We start from the raw sequence: 23,055 nt of genomic DNA, 5'->3' as shown, positions 1-23,055 counted from the left end.
AAGTAAAAGTGGCAGATCTTTAGCTTTTTCCAAAAGCAAAAATTGAATTCTAGAAACAGTCTAGGGAGATATATAATTTGAGTTAGCCACACACACGTACTTCTCTCCCTCTGTCTCATTTTTCATTGTGCTTTGGAAAACTAAAATGGCCACATTGTCATTTGTTCCTTGTCTGTCATTCTTCAGGATACAGTCCATTTTAACTTCATGCCCCTAAAAATGCTGTCACTGGGTCTAGCAATTGAGTCTCTCCAGTTAGCTACTACAAATGTAAAAAACAAACAAACAAACAAACCCAAACAACTCAGCCATCATCTAAAAAAGGGTCTGGTGCTTACCTAACTCTTTCAGGGATACTTACTGCTGAAACTTCCCTGTTCTGTGTGTGCTCCTGATTTGACTTTTGGCTACTGTTATTTAAGTGATCGATTTTTATATAAACACAGAACATATTACAGAGCTTTAATAAAATAATTATGTTAGGAAATTTAAGTATTGGGGATAGCATCCTGAAGCATGGAATTAATCACTTAAATTGTAATTTTTTACATAGAAGGTTGAAATACTTTTCATGTTTAAAAAAACAACTTGCTTCATTGGGCAAAATCTTTTAAAGCACAAACCTTTGTTTACAGTGAAGAGCTAAAGATTCTTTTACATGGAATTTGTATCTAAATCTATAAATATTTCTCCTAATCAAGATGCTACTCCAAGTGGCAATTTCAAATATCAGATCAGCTTCTGAAGTTTACATCTCAGGAATGACAACCATTCTCATTTCAAAAGTAAGTATTCTTCAGTTCCTATCATATTTAGTCAGCCTTTCTGTTTCTGTATTGAATACTCCTGTTTGTTGAAAGGAATGGTAGTTACTGAAAACATCTTTTAAAAGTTAGAAGTTAATATTCTGAATGGTCGGCAAAGATGCCTGCATTCAACATTTGATCACTGTTCATTGCTTGCAGGATTGCCAGCTCTGCTCAACTTGTTCATTTGTCATGCTTTTAAAATAAATCTCACTTTAATCCTGATAACATCTGTATATTTTTGATTCAAAATTCCCTGCAATATCTTGGTATGGAAAATATGCTTTGCTGCAGGTCTTAGGACTCTGTTTCACATTTTTTACCATTTAGAGAACATTTAAAACATTACATTCAGAATACGGAGTTGTAGAAACATAATTTTTAATGAATCTTGTGTTTGGCATTACAAAGTGACAAACGAAATACTCTGACATACGTATTGATTTCTATTTCAATATGCACTAACCATAAAATAAAATCTTTATATAAAGAAACATTATTGTTTCAGATTATGTAGTTTATATTCTGACATAGGAAACAAGGGAATTGTATATGTTTGAATTTATAAAGTTTGTTTATATGCACTGAAGATGTTTGAGGGTTTTACCATTTTCATTTATTCATGCAGTTTCAAATCATGCTAAAACCTGCTATACAGTGATTTAAAATCTAAAAATCTCAAGCCTTACCTGAACAGGTAAATATGATTTTTAATGCAAAAGTTAGCTGAACTTAGTTGTGCTAGAATTGCGTGTAGTATACTAAGCATCATTAAAATAATTAAATTACTAGTAATTTAAATCAGTACTTTAATTAAAATAATTAAACATCAAAGCATTTTCCAACAGGACAAAGTTTAGTATATCATTTTTAGGTGATACAGTTATTTGGCTTGTCATATGGCTATGACAGATAGCTCAAGCATTCTGTATGTTGAGATGTGTTTTAGTTTTTGAATGTTACAAAGTAAAGTTCAAACTCTGTTAACAATGTTATCTATTTGGGAATATTTTCTTGTATGAATTATTTAACTCCCCCTTCATTAGGAAATAATTTAGGAAAGTTTTAACTGATAGTAGACACTATTAATGTTTCAAAGTATTTAATGGGAAATGAGGCTCCTTTTTTCCCTTAAATCCAACAAAATGACATTTTTCAAAGGCTTATGGCAATTCAAATATTTCAAATTCTTTAAAATAGTAATCTTTTTATTTCTAGTGAGCAGGTGTTTTGTAAAACTTTAAACAATTTAAAATTGACAATTGCTGTTGATGAAATTGCTTATTGATCACTTTGAGAGTAGGCTCATTGATGAACAAAGCACATATTTTGGCTTACCGTTGCATCACAAAAACTAAATTTTTTAAATGTATTTTCTTCACCACCTCTGAAACTATCACGATATTTAAATTTAATGTAGCCGTGTATTTTTAAAACACTTTACTAGATGTATAGTATTTTGAATATATTTTGGTGAGTCATTGTCTTTTGTGTTCTTGCTCATTTTCTGTTTTGTCTCCGAAAGCGATCTTCACACCTCATAAATGTTTTCTCTTGGGATGGATGAAGGTGAACGTTGTCAATGCTTTGAGAACAAAATGTCATTCTAGAAAGAAAACATAGCATGTAAGCATAACATTGCTTTTTAGGGCTACCATCTGTATAAAAGTGTGCTCTCTAGATTCACTGAACCTGACTTTCTTTATCGTGTCTTTTACAGGAAGGTATCTGATTGTTTTTATAGGCTTGTGAGGAAAGAGATGTATCTGGCTGCCAGATAGTAGGTACAGAGTAAAAGGAGTAGGCAACTCCTGTGTACTGAGCACACTATGCCTCCATCTCTTTCTGGTATCATACACATCACATGCAGTGATTTAGTCTTTGTATTCTCAGTGGCCATTGTCATAGTTTCAATTCTTACTACCAGGATTGCACTATTTGGCCTGCTAGTACTTAGTTGGACTACTAGTATTTAGTTGTGAGGTTGCTAAAAATCAGTTATGTAGGATGCTAACATCATCAGCAACTACATATGCTACAGAAATGTTTTCCATATTTGGAACTCAAGTATGTTGGAATCTGGTATTTTATTGTTCATAATAGTCTGTTTATTAACTACTACTTAAGTTTATGCTGTTATGTTGTGTGCGTTTGTCATTAGATAATCTAACAAAGGAAAATTTATCATGTATATAAATATCATGAACATTGTGAGGTAAAGGTACATGGAAATAAAATATTGTCAACAGTTTGTTCAAATGCTCGAGAAAGCACAAGACAACTCAAAACACGTCTTGTGTTTACTACCTTTTTTTAATACTGAATTTCCAAAATTGCTAATTCTTCTATCCATGATGTTTGGTCTTTCCAAGAAAACCGAAATTTACACACTCTTTGAAGAAAATACTTTTCCTTGAGTGTCCTTTGTTCCTCCTTTTAGAATCACCTAATAATCTTTCATTCCCCCCTCAAGCATTAATCCAGTATTTCAACAGTAACATGTCATTTCCATTCCCATGACAAGCCCAGATTGCACAGAACAAAACCCAGCACATAATCAGTATCCATTAAAATCTTGACACAAACATTTTTGCTTGCAGCAAAAAAACTTCTAAGGAGCATCAGGTGCCTGAAGATACTAGCATCATTTTTTGTTAGTATAATAACTACCCACCTCAGTTACCCATTTCCTAGGATTTCTTTAGTACATCAGTAGTAATTGGCTTGTGCCAGGTTATTGACACAGCTGTATTGGACAGGAGCTTTCTGGTTAGAAAAATGCATATACCTGACATAATCCTTTCACAGTCTTCATACTTTTTTCTCAAGGTACAAAAATCTGTATTTAAACAGAGCTCTCTAATTTGCAGTGTATTCTCTGCTTTAATTTGCTTTGGCAGCTAGGTCAGTACTGATTTGGGATCATCTCTTTTAAAACAGCAGGAGATGTTACAGAAATTTTTTTTTTTTTTAATGGCAGGAGCATGTGCCAAGTCCTGGGTTAGGAGAGGAAAATACCTACAAAATACATTTTCAGGGGGACAAAACCCAAGAAAATATGATCCCTCCTCTGCCCCCCAGCACACACAGATTGTCTTGTGAAAATGTCTCTTTAAATTGTGTAATTTGTCTTTTGTGTCAGTATCAAGGAGATGCAGCTCTGTCAATAAGTATTGTTCCACAGAAAGTCTGCAGTAGTTATAAGTGGTGCTAGTAAGAAAGAGACTGTAGCATGGAAAAATCATCTTCTAAGACTGAGCCACAGTTACAAGGTAAGACATGCTTTTCTCATTAATGTTAATTAAACTGCTTAGTTAAAATTTCTCAAAGGATTAAACCAGTGGGAATCATTACAAGCTTTGTTATTCTGTCTTGTGGCTGAAATTTCTCTGTGTGAATAAGCAGTTTCAAGTGTTATTAGCATTGCTGTATGTAGAGAACAAGGCTACTCAGACTTGGTGATCCAGTTTCAAAGCAATCGGCAAGGGAAGAAGAAAAAAAAGAACACCCATCCTCCAAAAAAAATCCAAAACAAATGAACAAACAAACAAAAAAATCCAAAACACAGACTTCAGTTTGCATTCATATTTTTTTTTGCTCCAGAAAGCTGCTCTCTGATGCTACTTCAGAGTTCAGCTGACAAAATTCACATCACTGAATTCATACTATAGAAAAAAGCACAACCAGAGCGCAAAAATTGCTGTCGAATACCAGTGAAAGTGTGGTATGTAGAAGTATAGATAGTCTTTTTGTTTTCCAGGACTGCTTACATTCTGTTTGCCCACTAGAAATTTCAAAATGTCTGTAGTTGATCTTTGCTTCTACAGTTTATCACTCCAGGAACTTCTTATACAGCCTGCACAGTGTAGTAATTCATTATCGACTCTCAAACGCTGGACTGGCTCTTAAATGAATGAGACAAAAATAAGGGAATTTTATGATGAAACCCTTAGCTTCAATGAATAATCAGATGACTGTGTAGTTCTGCATGTGATCCTTCCAATGAGTACTTTCAAGAATGGCGATGCTGAGTTTATGAAGTAGGTATTGAAAGTCAAATAATTAAGATTTGACATATCTTTTGTAAGCAGGAATTTGAATTTTTCATGGCCTTAATGTTGGAGTCAATATTTATCCTACAAAGTATCTTGTTTCTTTGAAATTTCATATGGTCCTTTTGGAGTGAGATAATCACATTCTAAAAATAAGTCAGAAATTGTCATCAGTTACTGTCATTAATTGTGTAGAAAAATTGCATTGCAGAACTTACTAAAATTCTTCCTTGGATCTGTGTGCTAACTCCTTCTCTATGCTCTATTCCCAAGTATCAACAAAATCATCACCCAAGGTTATTGTGCCTTAAACTCAGATTAGTGGTAGTGGTGAGCCAGAATATTTCCCACTACTCATTTCTGACCTGAGAACAAAGAAATTCTTTAAGTCACTTAAAAATCATGCAGTCCGATCTGAGGGGGAGGGGGGAAAGCCAGAAGTTGTACATGGATAAATTCACCATTGGTGTGAGTGCTGGGACTCAGATGCTTTTATTTGAACTAGGATAACCTGTGTGCCAAGCATCTGTGGTGTTATTACAGAAAAATAGTGTTTTCATTACACTTACTTTTGCTGTGTTTCCCCTGCTTTCACTCTTATTGTCTTCACTATAAGTCCTGGTCGACGGGTGCCTTTTGTCCATGGTATTATGGTTTGAACTGTGTCCCAGATATTTTCCCAAACTGCAGTTCCTTCCCATTTGAACTTGATCATTATTAGCTCACCGATATCAGTGTCCAAGGTGATGAGAAAAGAGTAGGTTTTATTCCCATTAATACCTTCAACTCTGCAGAAAACAAAACCAGAATAATGCTATCTTAATTATTATGGGTTAAAGGGAAAAAAAATTAGTTTATCTTCTCTTTAAAACCAAAGAAAGAACTATGTTTCTTCCTTCTCCTCCAGGAGGGAACATTACTGTCTCTAGCATACTCTTCCTCCAGGTGCATAAAGTGGTGAAATACGACAACATGCTAGAAAAGAAGCAGAAGTGGGAGAAGCTTGAACAGTGGCTGAAGCAGTAGTGGTTTCTGACAGCAAAAGAAAAGGTGTCCCATAATAGCATCTACATTGTGACTTTTGTCTGCTAGAGCAAATGCTGACCCACACTGTTGCCTTTGCTTTTGTTAATACAGATAGAGTCCATCATGAGAAATATCCAAAATTCTTAACCTTAATTACAGCTGCTTATTTATTTGTGTTTTAATTGATTAGACCTCCCTGTGTTAGCCATGGGATGGATTGAACATAAGTAGACAGGATACTTAATATTCAGGGAAAGTTCCAAGATTACTAAGTTTGTTTTATAGAGATTTTTCATGCAAAAACTGTATGAACATTGTAAAAGTTTGTGATTTTTAGGGAGTATGGGTGAAGAGAGAACAATTTCCAGTTCATCTTCACTTAGCTGTACTAAACCATTTCACTCGTAGGATGATTATGTACATTATGTGGTATTATAAATTAGCACCTTGTTTCTCACTTGTACAATGACATGTAATATCAATACTCACAGTGTGATGGGCAGGTTTTTAGCATCCTCCTTAGTGCCTGTCAGAGAAATGGTAAAAGTTGGGTCTATCTGCTTGCCTTGGATTTCATTGATGAAGTGGATCTTGAACTGATAATGATAGACTATAGAAAGGAAGAATTTGTAAAGTGACAAAATTAATGGTCAAAGAAGCAATAGATTTCTCAGGCAAAAGAATTTTGCCTTTCAGAGCAGAAACTTGATTAATAATTCCATTTTATTTTTTGATCAAATTTGTTGCAATTTAAACATCCTTTTTTCTGATCATTGCTGTTCTGTGTAATCCCTTAGGGTTTTGGGCCCTGTTACTCTATTTAAAAGGATGGAGAAAAAAGGTAACCTGGGCTGAGTTCCCTTTGTAGGATAAAACATTCTTCCATGGAAAATATTTCAGCTTTTCTGAAGTTTAATTGTTAGATAGAGGGCTTGCCAGAAATTCAAATCACCAGACAAATCCTTATGACTGGACATGGCTAGAGATGTATGATAAAGATTGAAGACCTTATGCAATGTAGTCAGGCTTTTTCTCTGATCGGCTAGAAAATTGCCCTGCAAAACAGATGACTCACAAACTTTCCTTGACTGCATAATGATACATTGTGCTTGACATGCATCCGTTAACAATATGACTCTGTTCAAGCACATTACTATAAGAAAGATGTCATTAATACTTCGAGACTTGGTGGCTTTCTAGAAGAACAGTGTTTAGGAAAGTCTTTGAACTGAATATTGTCAGAATGAAGAATGCCTAAGAAATCATCAGTGTACTGATTACAAGGAGTTTGACATTTAGTAAGTTATGAAAAAAAACCAAAACAACCCCAACATACAGTTAAAGGCCATGTGCACACAGATACTGTCAGCTAGATTTGAATGTCCAAAACTCCTCTGTCTGGTGATTCTAGCAGCCACCTTCTTGACAAAACTGATAGATTTAGGTGTTAATTAAGAAAACCCTAAGTAATTTCTACTAACAAAGACCACAGAGTATTTGGAAGAATTAGGGGTGTTGTATTTATCCTTGCAATCTGGTCAAGTTACACATGGGAAACTGTTATGGTAAACATTATTGCATACTAGTTTTTGAGTAGAAAGATGTTCTTTCCTCGTTTCTTCTCACCCACTTCAGGCTTCACTACATCTGAGAATGGCTTTACCATACTGCTAAGGGAGTCATCTTTTTATGTACATGCACAGATAGATTTTTTTTTTTTGTGCAGTTCTGAGTGTTCACAAGGGAAGGTCTTTGCTAGAAAAACTGTATCTTTTTGTTGTTATTTCATAGTTATTGTATGTTAGTGGACAATGTGTTTTCTTTTGAAAAGGTGTCACTCAGTAGAAAACAAAATGGCTGATTCTTTGCTGCAAACCTGAAGAGGACAAAGTAGGCAGAGAGGCTTGTTTACAGATCGCATTTATTACTATTCTGTCTTTCTCTGAGTGTTCTCTCCATATAAAAATTGATTGTTCTAGTGTATGTTCTGATAAAGCCTGGGCTTTTGCTGTGCTTATGATGCTCACCTTGAAGGAAAAAGGTGAGCGTATTCATAGGAAAACTCGGACTCAGGGTCCCATCACAGCTTTATTATAAATGTTAACTTCTTTGTAACAACTATTTTTTGTTTGAACTGGATTAATGTAGGCTCCAGAATATAATGCCATTAACTTGAAAAACGAAACGTCAGATATTGTGAAGGCACAGAGGTTTGTGAAGTGTAATGCTGAGTTTCTCAAATTTCTTCTGTTTGGGCTTCTCACATGATCTTCAAACATTTTTTTAAGAGCGTTACAAAGATGACTTTGTACGCACCCTCCCACAGTTGCTGCCTTGTTTGGGAACTTCTGTGAAAGGAAACCATTGTCTGGGGCACTGATATCTGCATATGCGTCAAGGACATTTTTTTGAAGCACAACCAGTTCCAAGCATAAAAATGCAACATGTTTCAAATGGAAATCAAAGCCAATAAGACGCAGATATTTTACCACAAGCTGAAACTATCTCCATGTCCAGCGAAGAATGCAACACAGGGATCGTGTTTCTGTGCCCAGGTGTGGTGGTAGCGGACGCCGCATCCTCAGAGCAATTCGCTTTCCTGATTCTGATGGTGACCTGACTGTACTGCAGCAAAATTACATCGGGAACTAGACACGGCCTCTAGGATTTTTAAATCTACTTCAAGTAGCTTCCTGAGGCATTTTAAAAAGTGTAAGAAGAGATCCAGCAGGTTCAGCTGCTCTGAGTATCAGTCAGGGCTGAGCAGACCCCTCTGGAGTCATCACCGTGTACTTCACAGCTGCGCTAGTGGAAGACTTCCAAAATTATTTTTAAAAAGTACCTGAATTTTTGTATTTTTTTAAATCTGTGATGTTGTAGTTGAGTACTGGGCACTGTGTAATGCAAGCAGCATTTTTAAGCATTTCTCCTCAGGACTGGAAAGCCCTTGAGTGTCCATGCCAGGGGCGCACTGTCAACATTCAAAGTGCTTCCCCAACCCCAATGTCTTAGGTGGGTGACAAGCGGGCTGACCCCCTCCAGCAGGAAGGAGGCACCCCCTTCCTGGCTGTGCTGGGCAGAACGGGCCAGCCCTGGCAGCAGGTGAGGTGATGAGGGACCCCCATGGTTGGGGGGCTGTTCTAGGGGAGCCTGGGGGCAGGCAGGGCCCTGCACTGCCCCAGTGCTGAGGAGAGCTGCGGGGCGGGGCTGTGGTGTAGCAGGTGCCCAGGTGCTGAGGGGGCTGTGGGAAGGGCACCGGCTGCTTGGTGAGGAGGTGGGCACACATTATGAGTCTCCTCCATGCGTGGTGGCCTGTGGCTCCGAGCAGGAGCCCTGCCTGGGCTGTGCCATGCTGTTGCTCACCGCATGCCCCATTGATAGCTGGGGAAGGAGGTAGTGGGGAGGAATGCCATTTGCCAAAAGTCCCTGCACTGGAAGTCCCTTGGAAGAAGCGTGTCCCTGCCATTCATCCCACACAGTCCTGCTTGTTCTTGCTTTAAAACATACGTAAACCTTCCCACTGGCACGTGAATGTCTGCTCAACAGCAGCAGTCGCCTCGTGGGCTCTCTTGACAGGTGAGTCGTAACCAGCCCACAGCCAGGCCCAGGCCATTTTGCAAGGGAGACTGGCAGATAGGCCCCGTTTCCCTGTCAGACTGCTTCCCCTCTGGTAATACGTGCAAGAAACCACACTGATTGTCTCTCTGAGCTTAGAAAGTTGTTACTTTGTGCTCTTGATAAAGTAGAATCGTAGAATAGTTTGGGTTGGAAGGGACCTTTAAAGGTCATCTAGTCCAACGCCCCTGCCGTGGGCAGGGACATCTTCAACTAGAGCAGGTTGCTCAGAGCCCCGTCCAACCTGACCTTGAATGTCTCCAGGGATGGGGCATCCACCACCTCTCTGGGCAACCTGGGCCAGTGCTTCACCACCCTCAGTGTCAAAAATGTCTTCCTTATAGCTAGTCTAAATCTACCCCCCTTTAGTTTAAAGCCATTCCCCCTTGTCCTGTCACAACAGGCCCTGCTAAAAAGTTTGCTGCCATCTTTTTTATAAGCCCCCTTTAAGTACTGATAGGCTGCAATAAGGTCTCCCCGAAGTCTTCTCTTCTCGAGGCTGAACAACCCCAACTCTCTCAGCCTTTCTTCACAGGAGAGGTGTTCCATCCCCCTGATCATTTCTGTGACCCTCCTCTGGACCCACTCCAACATGTGTTTCTTATGCTGAGGGCTCCAGAGCTGGACGCAGGACTCCAGGTGGGGTCTCACCAGAGCAGAGCAGAGGGGCAGAATCACCTCCCTCGACCTGCTGGCCACGCTTCTTTTGATGCAGCCCAGGATATGATTGGCCTTCTGGGCTGTGAGCGCACATTGCTGGCTCATGTCCAGCTTTTCATCCACCGAAGTAATTTAATGGAGATAAAGCTAGAGTAGCAGTCACTTTATTTTGGTGCTACAGTTCTGCCCTGTAAAATTCCATGCTGTTCTGTTGTCTATCCATTGTTTGAAAAGTACTAATTTATATGTCATCTTGTAGACTAATTGCACATAAAATTTGGGCAAACTTGGAACAGGAGGTTTTACAGGCCTCCCAGAGCAATTATGCTGCTTTTTTGGCTTGGCTGTATGCCTGCATATGTTACAACAAACTTGCACAGGCCAGCTGTAGGAAAATCCAGTAGATCAGGACCCTAAGCATCTCTGAGGCCTCAGATCCACAGTTAGCCTGTGGCAAGTATGCAGCATGCTTTTTCCCACAGAAACATAAAGAGTCAGGATCTTGATGAAAGGGCATCAAGACGGCCTACTGGGATTCTCAGTTGTCTCAGCAAATTGATTATTCCCATAGATTTTATAAGCTTTAATAAATGACTAAACAGGATCACAAAGCTTAGGCTCATTCTCACACTTTGTGATCAATCTGGAGATTGTAACAAGTATTCCCACAAACCTTTGAAAGGCATATGTGCTCTTGTTTTCAAAAAGAGTTGTCTACTTTTTGGGAGCCTTTCCTCCCTGATGTTGTAGCCCAGCGTGTTGCACCGATTCTTTCTACAGCTGAGGCACATTCCTTTGTTGAAAGTGTTGATGTCGTTGCACCAGTATGCTGTGCTTTGCTTATCGTTGTGAAGCAGAGAGTCGATGAACAAATGAACTGACCTCTCATGGGCACACTTCACAGTTTGAGTGATGCCTGAAAAAATGCAAACAACAAAATTTTGCATGCCCTTGTTCCTCTTTACCATTTCAACTGCAGAGGAGTACAGTAACCAACTACAAACATATGTTATTGTTTTCCCACCACCACCTTTACTACTAAAACATCATGATTTTGCCTCAGAAATCATACATTGTAGCAACTTTACTTTTAGGATAATCCAAAAATACTTTGGTTGAACCTACATGATAATAAAATTGAATAATTTGCTGCTTAAACTTCTCTAGCCTGACTGCTTAAGACTGTAAATATGAACCTTGATTTCATTGTCCTGGCTGTTTTGGTCAATATGAAATACAATATGAGGCTATATGCAGTCTTTCAGGTCATGCCACAATAAAGACAGCAGTCTCATTCTGAATGGTTGAACACTGTTATCTTTTGGATGCTTACATGGTAATATCATATTTTGTCCCTATCAGAGTGACAAACTCTCATGCTGAATTGAATTCTGCTTGCACCTACTACTGGGGGAAAAGGAGCAAAAAATGTATTAAATACATTAAAAAAATATTAAATACATAGATCTGCTTTTACAGGAAGTATCTTTTTCTTCCTTAAGTGTCATCAAATTATGAAAGTTGTTTTCTTCTGTGTAATCAGGATACATCACGATGGACTGTTTTTATATGTCTTCACTGATAAGCTTTCTGGCTGATGCTTAGTTTCACATTTGTCATGAATTATCTGCTAACAAGTAAGGCTTACTTTTAGATAGTGTGATGATAGTTGAGAAATATTTTTACAATGCAGTATGCTGGGTGAACAGTACTCTGGTTTTTTTCAGTGAACAGTTCTGGTTGTCACTGTGCATCATCAGTACCTTATCTTTTCACAGTATGTTGCATCAGTTTCTCTATATGTTTAGGTACATTGGAAATAAGCTTCTATATATAAAACCTAGCCTGGAACACTGGCAGTCAGGTCCTAGAGAGAGCATCATCTGCGCAGCTGAAGGATGGGGAGTTGGGAAAAGGTGAACTAAGGAGGTCAGTAGTACAGGCCTGTGTTTTATTTGATTTGAAATAATTGCACACTAGATGAATCTGGCTTAATTAGAATAAGTTTTCTCATTTCCTCTACCACTAAAACAAATACCTGTGAAATTATTCAGAAGTGCTTGACAGCAGGATGCTCATGGCCTCATTTTCAGAAGTGCTAGGCAGCCACATTCTTTAGTGGAGTCAGTAACAGCAACAGCAGTTTGAACTCAATACATGTAAAAATCAGATAACTGATTTCTAGAAAAGAAATTTCCTTGCATATAATGGGAGATAATACTCCCATTAGATACTGTTTAAGACCATAGAGATATGTAAAGTTTCCCAGAGATACTGTCAGTGCAGCTGCAATGCTGCTTCCCGTTTTGTGCCATTGGTTCTTACCAGTGATTCCATATTGTGCAATGTGGTTATACACATGCATGATGTGACAGCCAGGCTGAAAGGTGCCTCCATTGGGATAAAAGTCGAAATGAGCCACAGGCTGCTTGATGCCAACACTGAGACCCATGTGCTGTTTAGTGAATGTATGAATTGCGTCTACAAAGTTTGCATCATCTGGAGATAAACGGTCTGTTGGTGACATTCCTTCAAACAAGGGACCGGCAGGGTCAAGGCCTGCAATAAATGCAAATAATCCGGTTGTGATATAGTGCAGATTGGCTGTTCTTTTACTGTTATGAGAAAAGTCTGTGATAAATATTTAAAAACAGACAGCACTGGTACTTTACAAGGCCTTTCGCTGATAGAAACAATGCTAGGAAAACTTGTCCTGCAGAGGGTACGTGGTTACACCAAAAGGTAAAGTAAACACAGGTGCTGTAATAAACAGTAACTGCTACATGCACAAGGACACAGGCCCAGAGATAGATGTGTTTGTTGTAGACAAACCATGCTTGCTACTGCTTTGTCACTTGAGGGATATTTACTTAATTTTGTTCTTTCATACTCTAGAGGTCATGGATTTCAGAGGCCCTTTTGAAGACACCAGTCCCACAACAAGGTTGACTTTTAGCCCACATTTGGGACCTGAAACTTTACAAAGTTTCGCTTATTGCTTGAAAGAGCTGTATGTCTGCTAGATGTTTATAATAATTTTTTAACTTTAAAAGTCTTCAAGGCAAATTATTACGGTATTCAGAAAAATAATATTCCACGTAGGGAGTCTTGCTGATTTTTAGTTTGCTAGATATTTTTGTATGGTGCTCTTTTTGGTTGGGAATTGATTTATTGAAAAGGACTGCCTGCATAGTTTAAAGCTGCCTTCAGTTTTGAGGACAAGCTTCTAAACTTGAGATTCTTCAGTTGGTACTATGGACTAATGTAGTTGCATAGAGGTAACTGGACAAGACTAATAACAAGCTACAAGTAAGGATGTCACCCTGAAGGCATACATTTCCTTTTATTTTTAATAGCTTTTATCACTGTGAATTTTTAGAGCTTATTGTTACAAGTCTAAATAATTTCCTTAATGTAATTTTCTTTTTAAAATGAGTTGCTAACAATGAACAGTGTATTTGAATGGCTTTGGGTCAAGATAGCGACCAAAGATCGAAGGTTAGAGGCTAACATATAGTTTAAGGTGTTACTGGGAATGGACACAAGATAAATTCAAGCAACATGCAACTTCAATCTTTGGTTTATGATTTGTAGTCCCCACGCCTGTATATTCTGTATGTCATAATTTGGACTGAGGTAGAAAAGATCAAAGCTAGAAATACTGTGATACTTCATTTTGAAAAGTGTTTTCATTAAATTTTCTAAATCTAATTTCTAAACCAATGGGATGAAACTTCTAAACTGTGGCAAATACTGCTATTCAACAGCTAAATATTGATATGACATTGATATGTCAAATATCTGTGTAACTTAAATCAGTTGACTGTTACATTTCTTAGTCTTTTACCTGTAATTCTTCCAATCTTGTTTGTACCACTGATATAACTTCCAGCAAATCCTGAAACATGAGCTCCTAGGCTGTACCCAATTAGATGAGCATTGCTTCTGGAAAATTGAATGGATTCCTGGAAGATAGTGGCAGCTTGATTTAGACACAGAAAATGTGAAAAGTAAACAGTGACATACTTACTACAAGCTAGGAATGCCATGAATTGCAACACAAGACATTTGTATGTTGATGAGGGAGGTCAAATGAGGTGCATGGATCATGCACTAAATTTCTTCACTGGCTGAATGTTGTTCCTTGCCTCCTTTTCATGCAGCAGGAAAATGCCACATTTGGGCACTGCTACTTATGTGCTATGCTCAGGAACACCAACAACACAGATAGTAGAATTTTTGTTGCTGTTTGTGGCAAGTGATGCAAATGTGCATTGCCTTTTGTCTGCAGCATTTGACTTTCCTATGACTATAAAATGGATGTCTGTCCTTTAACTTCAGTGTAAAGTCCTTTACAGAAAATGCCTTGCTTTTTTTGCCTGAGATACTAGCACAAGCCAAATTAGAAGCCAAAGTATCAAAACATTGATCAGATATGCTAAGTGATATGGCAATGATGTTTCTTGGACTGATTTGTACAAAACTGGGTATCTGATCTGAAACAAACTTATTGAAGCAGAATTGGCCTCAGGCCCTTCTTTCTACCTAATCAATGCTATCTAGATCTTAAGCATTTCACCTGAGCTGTAAGGTTCAAAGTTTTTCTGACTTGTAAAGAAAAATGTGGCATATTTTTCTTGCAGGAAAGGCAAACCTCTGTTTTGATTCCATTGTGGATATTGCCTGTGCCAGTGGAGTGCCTTTGCAGTCTCGATACCTGTCTCTTGTGAAGATGAGGTGAAACTTGGCAACCTTCTTTTGAGACAGGCAGCTCTTAGAAATCACAAGATCTGACCAATTTTCTTGGCAGGTGTTATTGAGATGGATGCTATTGAGATTGTTACTGATCATGCCCTATTAACTCTTGGACTAAGAGTGCTAAGATTTATTTTTATTATTTATTAAAATGTTACACAGCACTGCAGTTTTTGTTACATCCATTGAGGATATTTCAAATACTTGGCTGCCTGTAAGCAGACAGAAGCATAACAGAAAGATAGTTACGGGAGTTGGAATGAAGTTTTTTTAACTGTTAAACTCATGAGGGGTGCTTCTCACCGGAAGGAGGGTTTACTGCTTGAACATGCTCAATTGAATGTTGTGAAAATTTATGGTATATTTAAATCCTGGAGCATATCATGGTACAAGAGAAGCTACCTACAATGCTGGAGCAAGGAGTCATTTATTCAAGCCTCGATTTGTTTGCTGACACTGGAGAAATCACAGACTGTTTTTATTGTTGACAATGTGGTGTGTCCTCCTGGGAACTGAACAAAGTCCACCGTTTGATTTATTCAATAATTAAACAGCTTCTAAATATGACTTTAGGCTGCAGCAACTTAAACTACGTTTGACCAAGAGCTAAGGTTTCTTGTAATGTCACAACAAAAAATAGTGACTCTGGCTTTTCTGCCTTTTCTTTTGTGCCTGTTGTCCCTAACGGGATGTGGTATCTGACAACTTCTAGCCCTGCCATTCCTGTTGAAAGCAGCTTAGCCCTTCAACAGTATTTGCTACAAATCTTTCAGCTTTGCAGTGTATTTCCCTTCCACTTTAGGCCTCACCGTATTTAAATTAGTGTATTCAAAAGTTCATTGTGAAGTACAGAAGTATAATTTCATTTCAAATTAGGTAGCTTAAATTAGTACTACAGATGGATGAAATAAGAGTTGCTTAGGGTGCATGGTTTGTATGAGTGATTCTCATTCTAGTGTTTGCTTTCTGCCTTTTCTTAAATAGTGCTGGAGCCAGAGATCCCTTGCAGACTTGTCTGCAGCCTTTTCAATCCAGCCATGGCCACTGCTCCCTATGTAGCAGGAGTTTTGATAAGTAGTCACTACATTAGCGTGGCTCTGTACTCACTACTGCCTCCATGTCATCTGCTTTGTAAGCCATGTCTGTCCTCTTAAAAGGTCTCCCTTTACATTCTGGATCTCTAAGCCATTATTTTAGAATAAACTTTTGGGAACTGAGGCAAAACTAATGCAAAAATTTCTGCATTAAAAGCAGAAATTAAGCACAGATAACATACACTTATTTTACTGAACTAACCACTTGCAAATCATAGAATCATTTAGGTTGGAAAAGACCTTTAAGATCATTGAGTCCAACTGTTAACCTAGCACTGCCAAGTCCACCACTAAACCATGTCCCTAAGCGCCACATCTACATGTCTTTTAAATACCTCCAGGGATGGTGACGCCACCACTTCCCTGGGCAGCCTGTTCCAATGCTTGACAACCCTTTTGGTGAAGAAATTTTTCCTAATATCCAATCTAAACCTCCCGTGGCGCAACTTGACGCCATTTCCTCTCGTATGATAATGTATGCCTGTTTTCAAAGTGTGGGACTCTCAGCTGTCTGCACACATGCTAATTGAAAAGCTAAAGTAGCATGAAATTATCTCACATCTAAAGATACATCAAAATATTTTAATAAACAAGACCACTTGCTTTTTTCTCTTGCATGATGAAAGTTTTATGAAGTCATATGGAAGTTTATGGAAGAAAAATTTGCAATATATTAAAGAAACGTAAGTGATTGAAATGAACAGCATTAACGAGCATAGTGTTTCAGAAAGGTGGTAGAAGCATAAGGACAGGTAAATAGGTCTTTTCCAGAGAAACATGTTGATCTGGAGGCTCTTACCTCCAGCCATTCCAGGAAGTCTGCTATCTCCTGTCCTATGTAGCGTGTATTCTGTACAGCAATGGGATAGTGCTGGTGAGCAAATGTAAGCCAGTCTGCAATGATCACATTAATTTGTTTATGCTGAGACTTCAGAGCTGCTGCCATTTTCCAAATCCAACCTTCTAATATCCCATCCACCTGTTTTATTCAAAAAAAGAAAAAAAAGAAAAAAAAAACATTCTTAAGGGAAAGCAGTGTCTGCCAAATATTTCTTGTGAAAAGCTCAAGGAAACAAAAAACATAATATAAACAAGGAGGGCTTAATGCTGATAACTAGATTTTAGGGGCTTCAGCATGCTTCAGTGCTGAGAATCTTTAGGTTTTGGTGGACAAAAAAATTAAGAATGAATATAAGAACTGTATAATAATTTATGTCTTGTAATAGGAACTCTTATAAGAGAAATGATGTCCCTAAATATTTTCACTCATCCTGAGATAATTGGTATTACTGATTAAAAAAAGACAGAAATGCCTAGAAAATTTCTGATTTCATTCAAAAGCAGCTGTCCTTGTAAATTTAGGCTGAAAGGGTTGGAGAGGGAGGGAAGCTGGAGGATTGCAGACCAGCGGGCATTTACATTCTACAGCTGTTCTATTTTGAGATTGCCTTTTTTTTTTTGAGTCATTCTTTTTTTAAGGACCTGATCACAATTTCCTTACTAGCATCAAAGACTGCTTCTGATTTGATGGACCAGAATTAAATCTGATAAAGTAAATATTAATTGTTGCTCTAGTTGCATGTATTTCCTCAATTGATAGAACATCCTTCTCTTCTGTTTTAACAGAATTTGGGAGTCTCAGTTCTGGGTTTCCATACATATTCCTCTAAGAGCCCAACACAAATTAAGTTAATATGAATGATAAACTTCAATGGCAGCAGCTTCAGGTCCATGGTTTCTCTTTGAGGAGGGTATAGGTTTTGAACAAATTCTTATTTGGGAGGCTTGGCTAAAGTAATCCAGGGCAATATTTCATCCAAAGTAAGCTCTGCTGTTGTTTAAGAGTTATACGCATCAAGGGTGGTGTTTAAAGTTTCTCTGCATATTTGCAGATGTGCAGGAAAGATCCGTTTTGTCACCTTATGCTGATGACATTGGTTCTATGAGAATCAAGGATCTGTTAAAATGATATTATTTCTTATCCTGCCTTTTCTTTTGTTTCTTTTTCAACTGAAAAGCTGATCAAAAGTCACTCTTAGTACTGCTATGCTTTTGAGAGAGGTTTTCATGGTGGATTTTTTTTTTCACAGTTTAACTGGAAGGAGTTCAGTGATAATTTTTTGACGTTGAAGGCTTCATTTTCAGCTGAAGGGGCTTATAGAGAAGTTCTCTTTAAAGGTGTATCTGTGAGAAAGGTGTGGGGAGATTGTGTGCACTTCTTTTTCAATAAGTCTGCAAATATCTGGCAGTGAACATATCAGAGAAATGAAACTGGTATTCAGTCCTTCAGAGGCATAGCACATTAATTCAGCTACTTGTTCGAACTCTGCTGGCTTTAAACCAGGGCTGAATCTAATCCTTGGCATGGAACTCATACGAAAAATTGCTTGTAGACTGTTCCTTCAGAATCTCAGTGGGGAATATCCACTTTGTATTATTTCTAGCCATGATTGCTACCAGGGAAATCCACCATCTTTCCAATCACAACCTTTCTTCTGAAGTTACTTTTGGCACTAGCATAATGAGAAGGAAAGTATATCAAATCAGGTGTAGTTTGAATCAAAAATAAAATGTGAGTTCATACCGACCAGCCATGGACTATCATCACCAGAGGAAGAGAGGCATTGAAACTGCATTTGTCAAGAGTCTCCAACTGATTAAAAAAAATCTGACAGCCTTCTTCAGTTGTATCTGTATAGAGTCGAAATTTGGTTTCTAAGTTTTGCTGATCTTTCTTTGTTCTAGTGTGCTGACTCTGTGATCCCAGTGCCTCTGAAATGAAATTCATAACAACAGTCATAATAGGATGGAATCTAAAACCTGAAGAAGTTACTAGTGAAACACAGTTTATTAGACAAAGTAAACGAGTAAGATTGAAACTCTAGCTATGTATAATTGCTGCCTACTCCAGGTGGGCCAAAGCTGTACATTTTGGGTCAAAAAAGCGATCTCTCTCAAACTTTGAGATGGTCTAGATGTCCCTCTGAGTCCATTTTTGAACAATAACAATTAAACAGGAAATATTGATCTTACTGCTACGGGCCCTTATAGAATGTGTATTTATTTTAAAAACACAGTACAGGTGCTGTGACTTTGCCTGTGCATGCACTAACACTGTAAGCACATTCATAGGCTCTTAACTCTGCAGGGCATATTTTACTAATGTGCATTTGCTAGTAATTGCTGAGCAAGCATCATTACACTAAAATAACCATTTTATTCAGGGTTATAACTCTGCTTAGAGAGTTAGGTGACTGTTTAAAAGTATTAGACCACACCATAAATGATTCTTTTTCTCTAAAAAGGCAAGATGAATTGTTCTTGTTCTAGTTGTAATATTTTTGGTGGTTTCATTTTTAGATAAAATAGCTTGGTACATATAGGACAGCATTTTCAGAAATGTCTATTAAGTACCTGGGATGGTATCTGTATTTAAGAAAGTGGGGGCAGGGTGAACTGTGATCTTATCAACATTATGAGCTTAGAAGGAAAAATGTGGATATAGAGAAATTGCTAAAAAATTGAGTAAAATAAAGCAGACGCTTACAAAAAGCACATTGTGACATGCAAGCCTGGTGTTTCTTTCTAATAAGACTTCAGACTGTTTATTTTATTTATCTGAAAATAATCCATATAATAAATTATTACTTAAGCTAGAAAAACTGAGGATTAGTAGAAGAAAAGTTAGGGTGTGATGAACTAGACAAATGAGAGGTTACAGTTCTTTGTGTTGGAAAGGAAACTTTTAGAGTGGAGAGAGTTTACTAATGGAGTTCCTTGGGGACTGGTTTTTTGGCTAATCTTGTTTTAATATTTTTATTAAAGAAGCAAGCAGGAAAGGTACAAGACTCTCAAAATTTGGGAGGCATTTGCTAATATTGAGGAGACCAAAATGTTAACTGCTAAGAGCTAGATGACCTTGAAAATACACCAACAGAAACAGGTAGAAATCTCATACTATGAAGTGCAAGGTCATACAGCTGATAGGAATTTCTCTATAAATGGGGCTCATAAATTGGAAGTGACACAAAGGTAAAAAGACTTGACTGTAGTAATCAATAACAAAACTGACTGAGTCACCGCTGTGATTTGGCTGTGAGAAAGGAAAATATAATTCCAAGATGCATCAAGGAAGATGTTTTCGGTAGGAAGAGAGAATGTTAGTGCCAATAAGTTAAGGCACTTATGAACCACATACAGAACAGTGTGCATAGCTCTTGTTACCAAGTTCAGGTGATACCAATTCGAGCTGCAACAGCTGCTCAGCAGCACCACTAAAATGGCCAGGGAGGAGGCTTTTGTTTTAATTAGGCCTAACAAATCATGAAATATTCTCAGAGGTGAAAATGAAGTGTTTTATTCACTGAGAACGAAGTTAAAATGATCTGCATTGGAACAGAACTCGCAGTAGTTAAATTTTAGTTTTTATATTTTTCTTGCATAAAAGTTCCTTAATATAACATTAGTATTAGAAATATTGTATTGTATTTTACCTTCTAAGTCAGCACATTTAATTTCTTTTGTACATCACAACCCTTATGTCTGTAGATGTATTCAGAAAACATCTAAAATCATAGCATATTCATTTCTGTATTATATCTGCAAATGTATCCTGAGGTTCTATGACATTGTTGTCTTGACAAGATTTTGATAATTTACAAGGTACTTCTGATACATTTACAGATGAGCCTTTATTCTGCAAGTGTGCGTATTCAGTGATGGGAATCTCCCATATTTATATATTTGCATAATAGTAACATCTTATAATGCACAGTACAAAGAGCCCTAATGTGGAAGCATGCTGGTTTTAGATCAGACTGTATTTTTGCCACATATCAGTCTTGTTACAAACTTTATTCAAGGTTTTATTTTAGTATAATGATAAGACACAATACAAACAGCATATTTAATTTGGTTAAGTGTATGGAAATTCTGGCAAGAAAACTCCCAAACTGAACTGCACTGGATGTGCACTGTTTTCTGTTTGTCGCTAATTATTGTACATTCCAAATAACTCCAGGCAATGGTATGTTTCATAGCTAGGAAACATTATTGTAGAAAGTTGTTCAGCCTTTTACAAGAGCTGGAATTTAAAAAGCTTCAAAGTTAGTGAAGGTTTGGTTGCCAAAATTCTTAGCTTCAGCATCTCACATTTTTCTTTAATGGCAGTTTTAATTATGATAGCTAGCTAGGACTAAGTCTGATCATTTCTCTGTTACCATGTCTACTTAAGAGCGTTTCTGTTGGATTTTTTTTCTGGAAGAAGACTCACTTTCTGAAGAAAGTAATATTAGGAGAAAGTGCATCTAGATAAAGAACTGAAAATTGGAAAGAGTTTTAATGATGTTGATATTCTTAACCTCCGGTTTATTCAGGCTTTGGTGAGTAGTCTCTACACAAAGGTAAGCATTGTGTTTTATTTTTAGCACAAAAAGAAAAGCAAAACCCAAAAAAGTAACTTGTGACTGTTCCATGGTACACATCCTTTCTTTGTTTTATGCCTTGTTTTCATTTTCTTTTCGCTCTCTCGGTGTTTGTGCAATGCAAAGGCCCTTTGTTACTCTCCATATTGTTTGTACATACTACAGAAAACAAGTCTAATAAATAGCTGTTTTCTTTATACATCAACTGTGACAGTGCTTGTGGTGCTTTAATGGGTGAGCTTTTGGCTTGCCAGTAAGTCTGAGAGAGGGAATTAAAAATACAGTTTGAACTTCTTCATGGCTGTCAAAAGTTAAAAGTTCCAATAGAATATGTTGTGTTATTAGGCAAAGAACTGCTTCAATCCGTTAATCCATGTAATGACTTGGAGAAGGAAATAGAGTCTGAAGAGCTTGGCGTCTACAACAGACTCTTGCTAAAAATGTCATACCAGTGACTCAGTGACATAATCGAAGGGAACTGCAAAGTTTCATAGGTCAGTTTACAAAAACAACAGAATAAAACTGCTAAAAATTTTCCCATGCTAGTTGCAGCTAAGAATGCCAAGATCTTTCTGAAACTCCAAAGAGTTTCTCTTTGGAAAATTAGCCTTACCTGGGTGAGTGACTTGCTGACTTAATTTCCTTTTTCTCTGAAGATCCTACTCTAACATGAATTCTTTCAGGAAAGGCAATGCAACATGGCCACACTGATCCATATGCTATCGTAAATTACCTTCACGCAGAGCAGCATGGTAATCACAAGCAAGAAATGTTGTTGTGACTTCTTGATACCCTGGAGGAGATTCAGCCCTTTACCTTTCCTTACTGTGTGTTAATGATGTTTCTATGAGGTGCAGTAAAGACTGTAACTGAAGGCTGAGTTTGTAAACATCACTTAACTGTAATATAGCAAAGTTTCTTGTAAAATGTTTTGGGGTTAGTTTTGACAGACAAGCCAAAACACTTTTAGATTTGACCTGAGTTAATTGTGTTTTCTTACTAAAAAGTAAAACCAAAAGAGTGATTCCCAGTTGAACAAAATGAAACTTTTTTTTTTTAAATCCCAATTAAAAAAAAAAAAGGGAGACACACCTACATACCTGGTAGTAGGTCTAGTAGCCATCTGAATGCAATGCACGTTGGGATGTGCAAGATAAGAGTTCAGTTATTTTTTCTCACAAAAGTGAGCATTTAATTATTATTCACATTATTAGTGTTTATTGCTTTAGGTGATGCCTGTCCTGCTTCTAATAATGCGAGCTCCAAACTAAGATGAAAGCATACGAAGAATAATGAGAAAGCTAGTAAATATGAAGAAATAATTTTTTCCGTATAAAGAGGTCTTGCAAATAGTAATAATGATAATTCCATATGGACCAAACTTAGATTATTTGAACTAAATCTTCTATTTACCTGTAGAAGCAGGTTAATCCAGGAGACTGACTTGGATTGAATCACCCCAAAAGATGAGAAGGCATATGGTTTTCTTAACTATGGCATTTTTGGGGTCTCTTCTGAAATTTACAGATGTGATAGTAATGCTTTAAGACTTGTAAATGAAAACTTGACTGGAAACTAGACAAAGGTCTGGACACTGGCCAGGGTTTGAAACCATGAAATATCA

The 23,055-nt window shown here is 37.5% G+C and overlaps 1 protein-coding gene across 2 annotated transcripts in view; it reads right to left on the bottom strand.

The window, feature by feature from the left end:
- Positions 1 to 1,170: 1,170 nt before the first annotated feature.
- The window catches only part of LIPC (lipase C, hepatic type), a 63,724-nt gene continuing 41,839 nt past the window's right edge, over positions 1,171 to 23,055 (bottom strand). The window contains exons 3-10 of one of the 2 annotated variants that reach the window (XM_076348281.1): positions 18,593 to 18,780; positions 16,808 to 16,987; positions 14,007 to 14,124; positions 12,485 to 12,718; positions 10,833 to 11,075; positions 6,374 to 6,494; positions 5,428 to 5,646; positions 1,171 to 2,412 (exon numbers count right to left, since the gene is read on the bottom strand). In XM_076348281.1, the coding sequence (XP_076204396.1) occupies positions 2,307 to 2,412; positions 5,428 to 5,646; positions 6,374 to 6,494; positions 10,833 to 11,075; positions 12,485 to 12,718; positions 14,007 to 14,124; positions 16,808 to 16,987; positions 18,593 to 18,780 (1,409 nt within the window). In that variant the 3' untranslated portion in view covers positions 1,171 to 2,306. The remainder of the gene's footprint in view (positions 2,413 to 5,427; positions 5,647 to 6,373; positions 6,495 to 10,832; positions 11,076 to 12,484; positions 12,719 to 14,006; positions 14,125 to 16,807; positions 16,988 to 18,592; positions 18,781 to 23,055) is intronic. The other variant, XM_076348282.1, reaches the window with a different exon arrangement.

This window comes from Aptenodytes patagonicus, chromosome 10 (assembly GCF_965638725.1).
Source record: "Aptenodytes patagonicus chromosome 10, bAptPat1.pri.cur, whole genome shotgun sequence".
NCBI classification, from domain to species: domain Eukaryota; kingdom Metazoa; phylum Chordata; class Aves; order Sphenisciformes; family Spheniscidae; genus Aptenodytes; species Aptenodytes patagonicus.
Note: the sequence above shows the minus strand (reverse complement) of the source record. Positions and strands in the feature narration are given on the sequence as shown.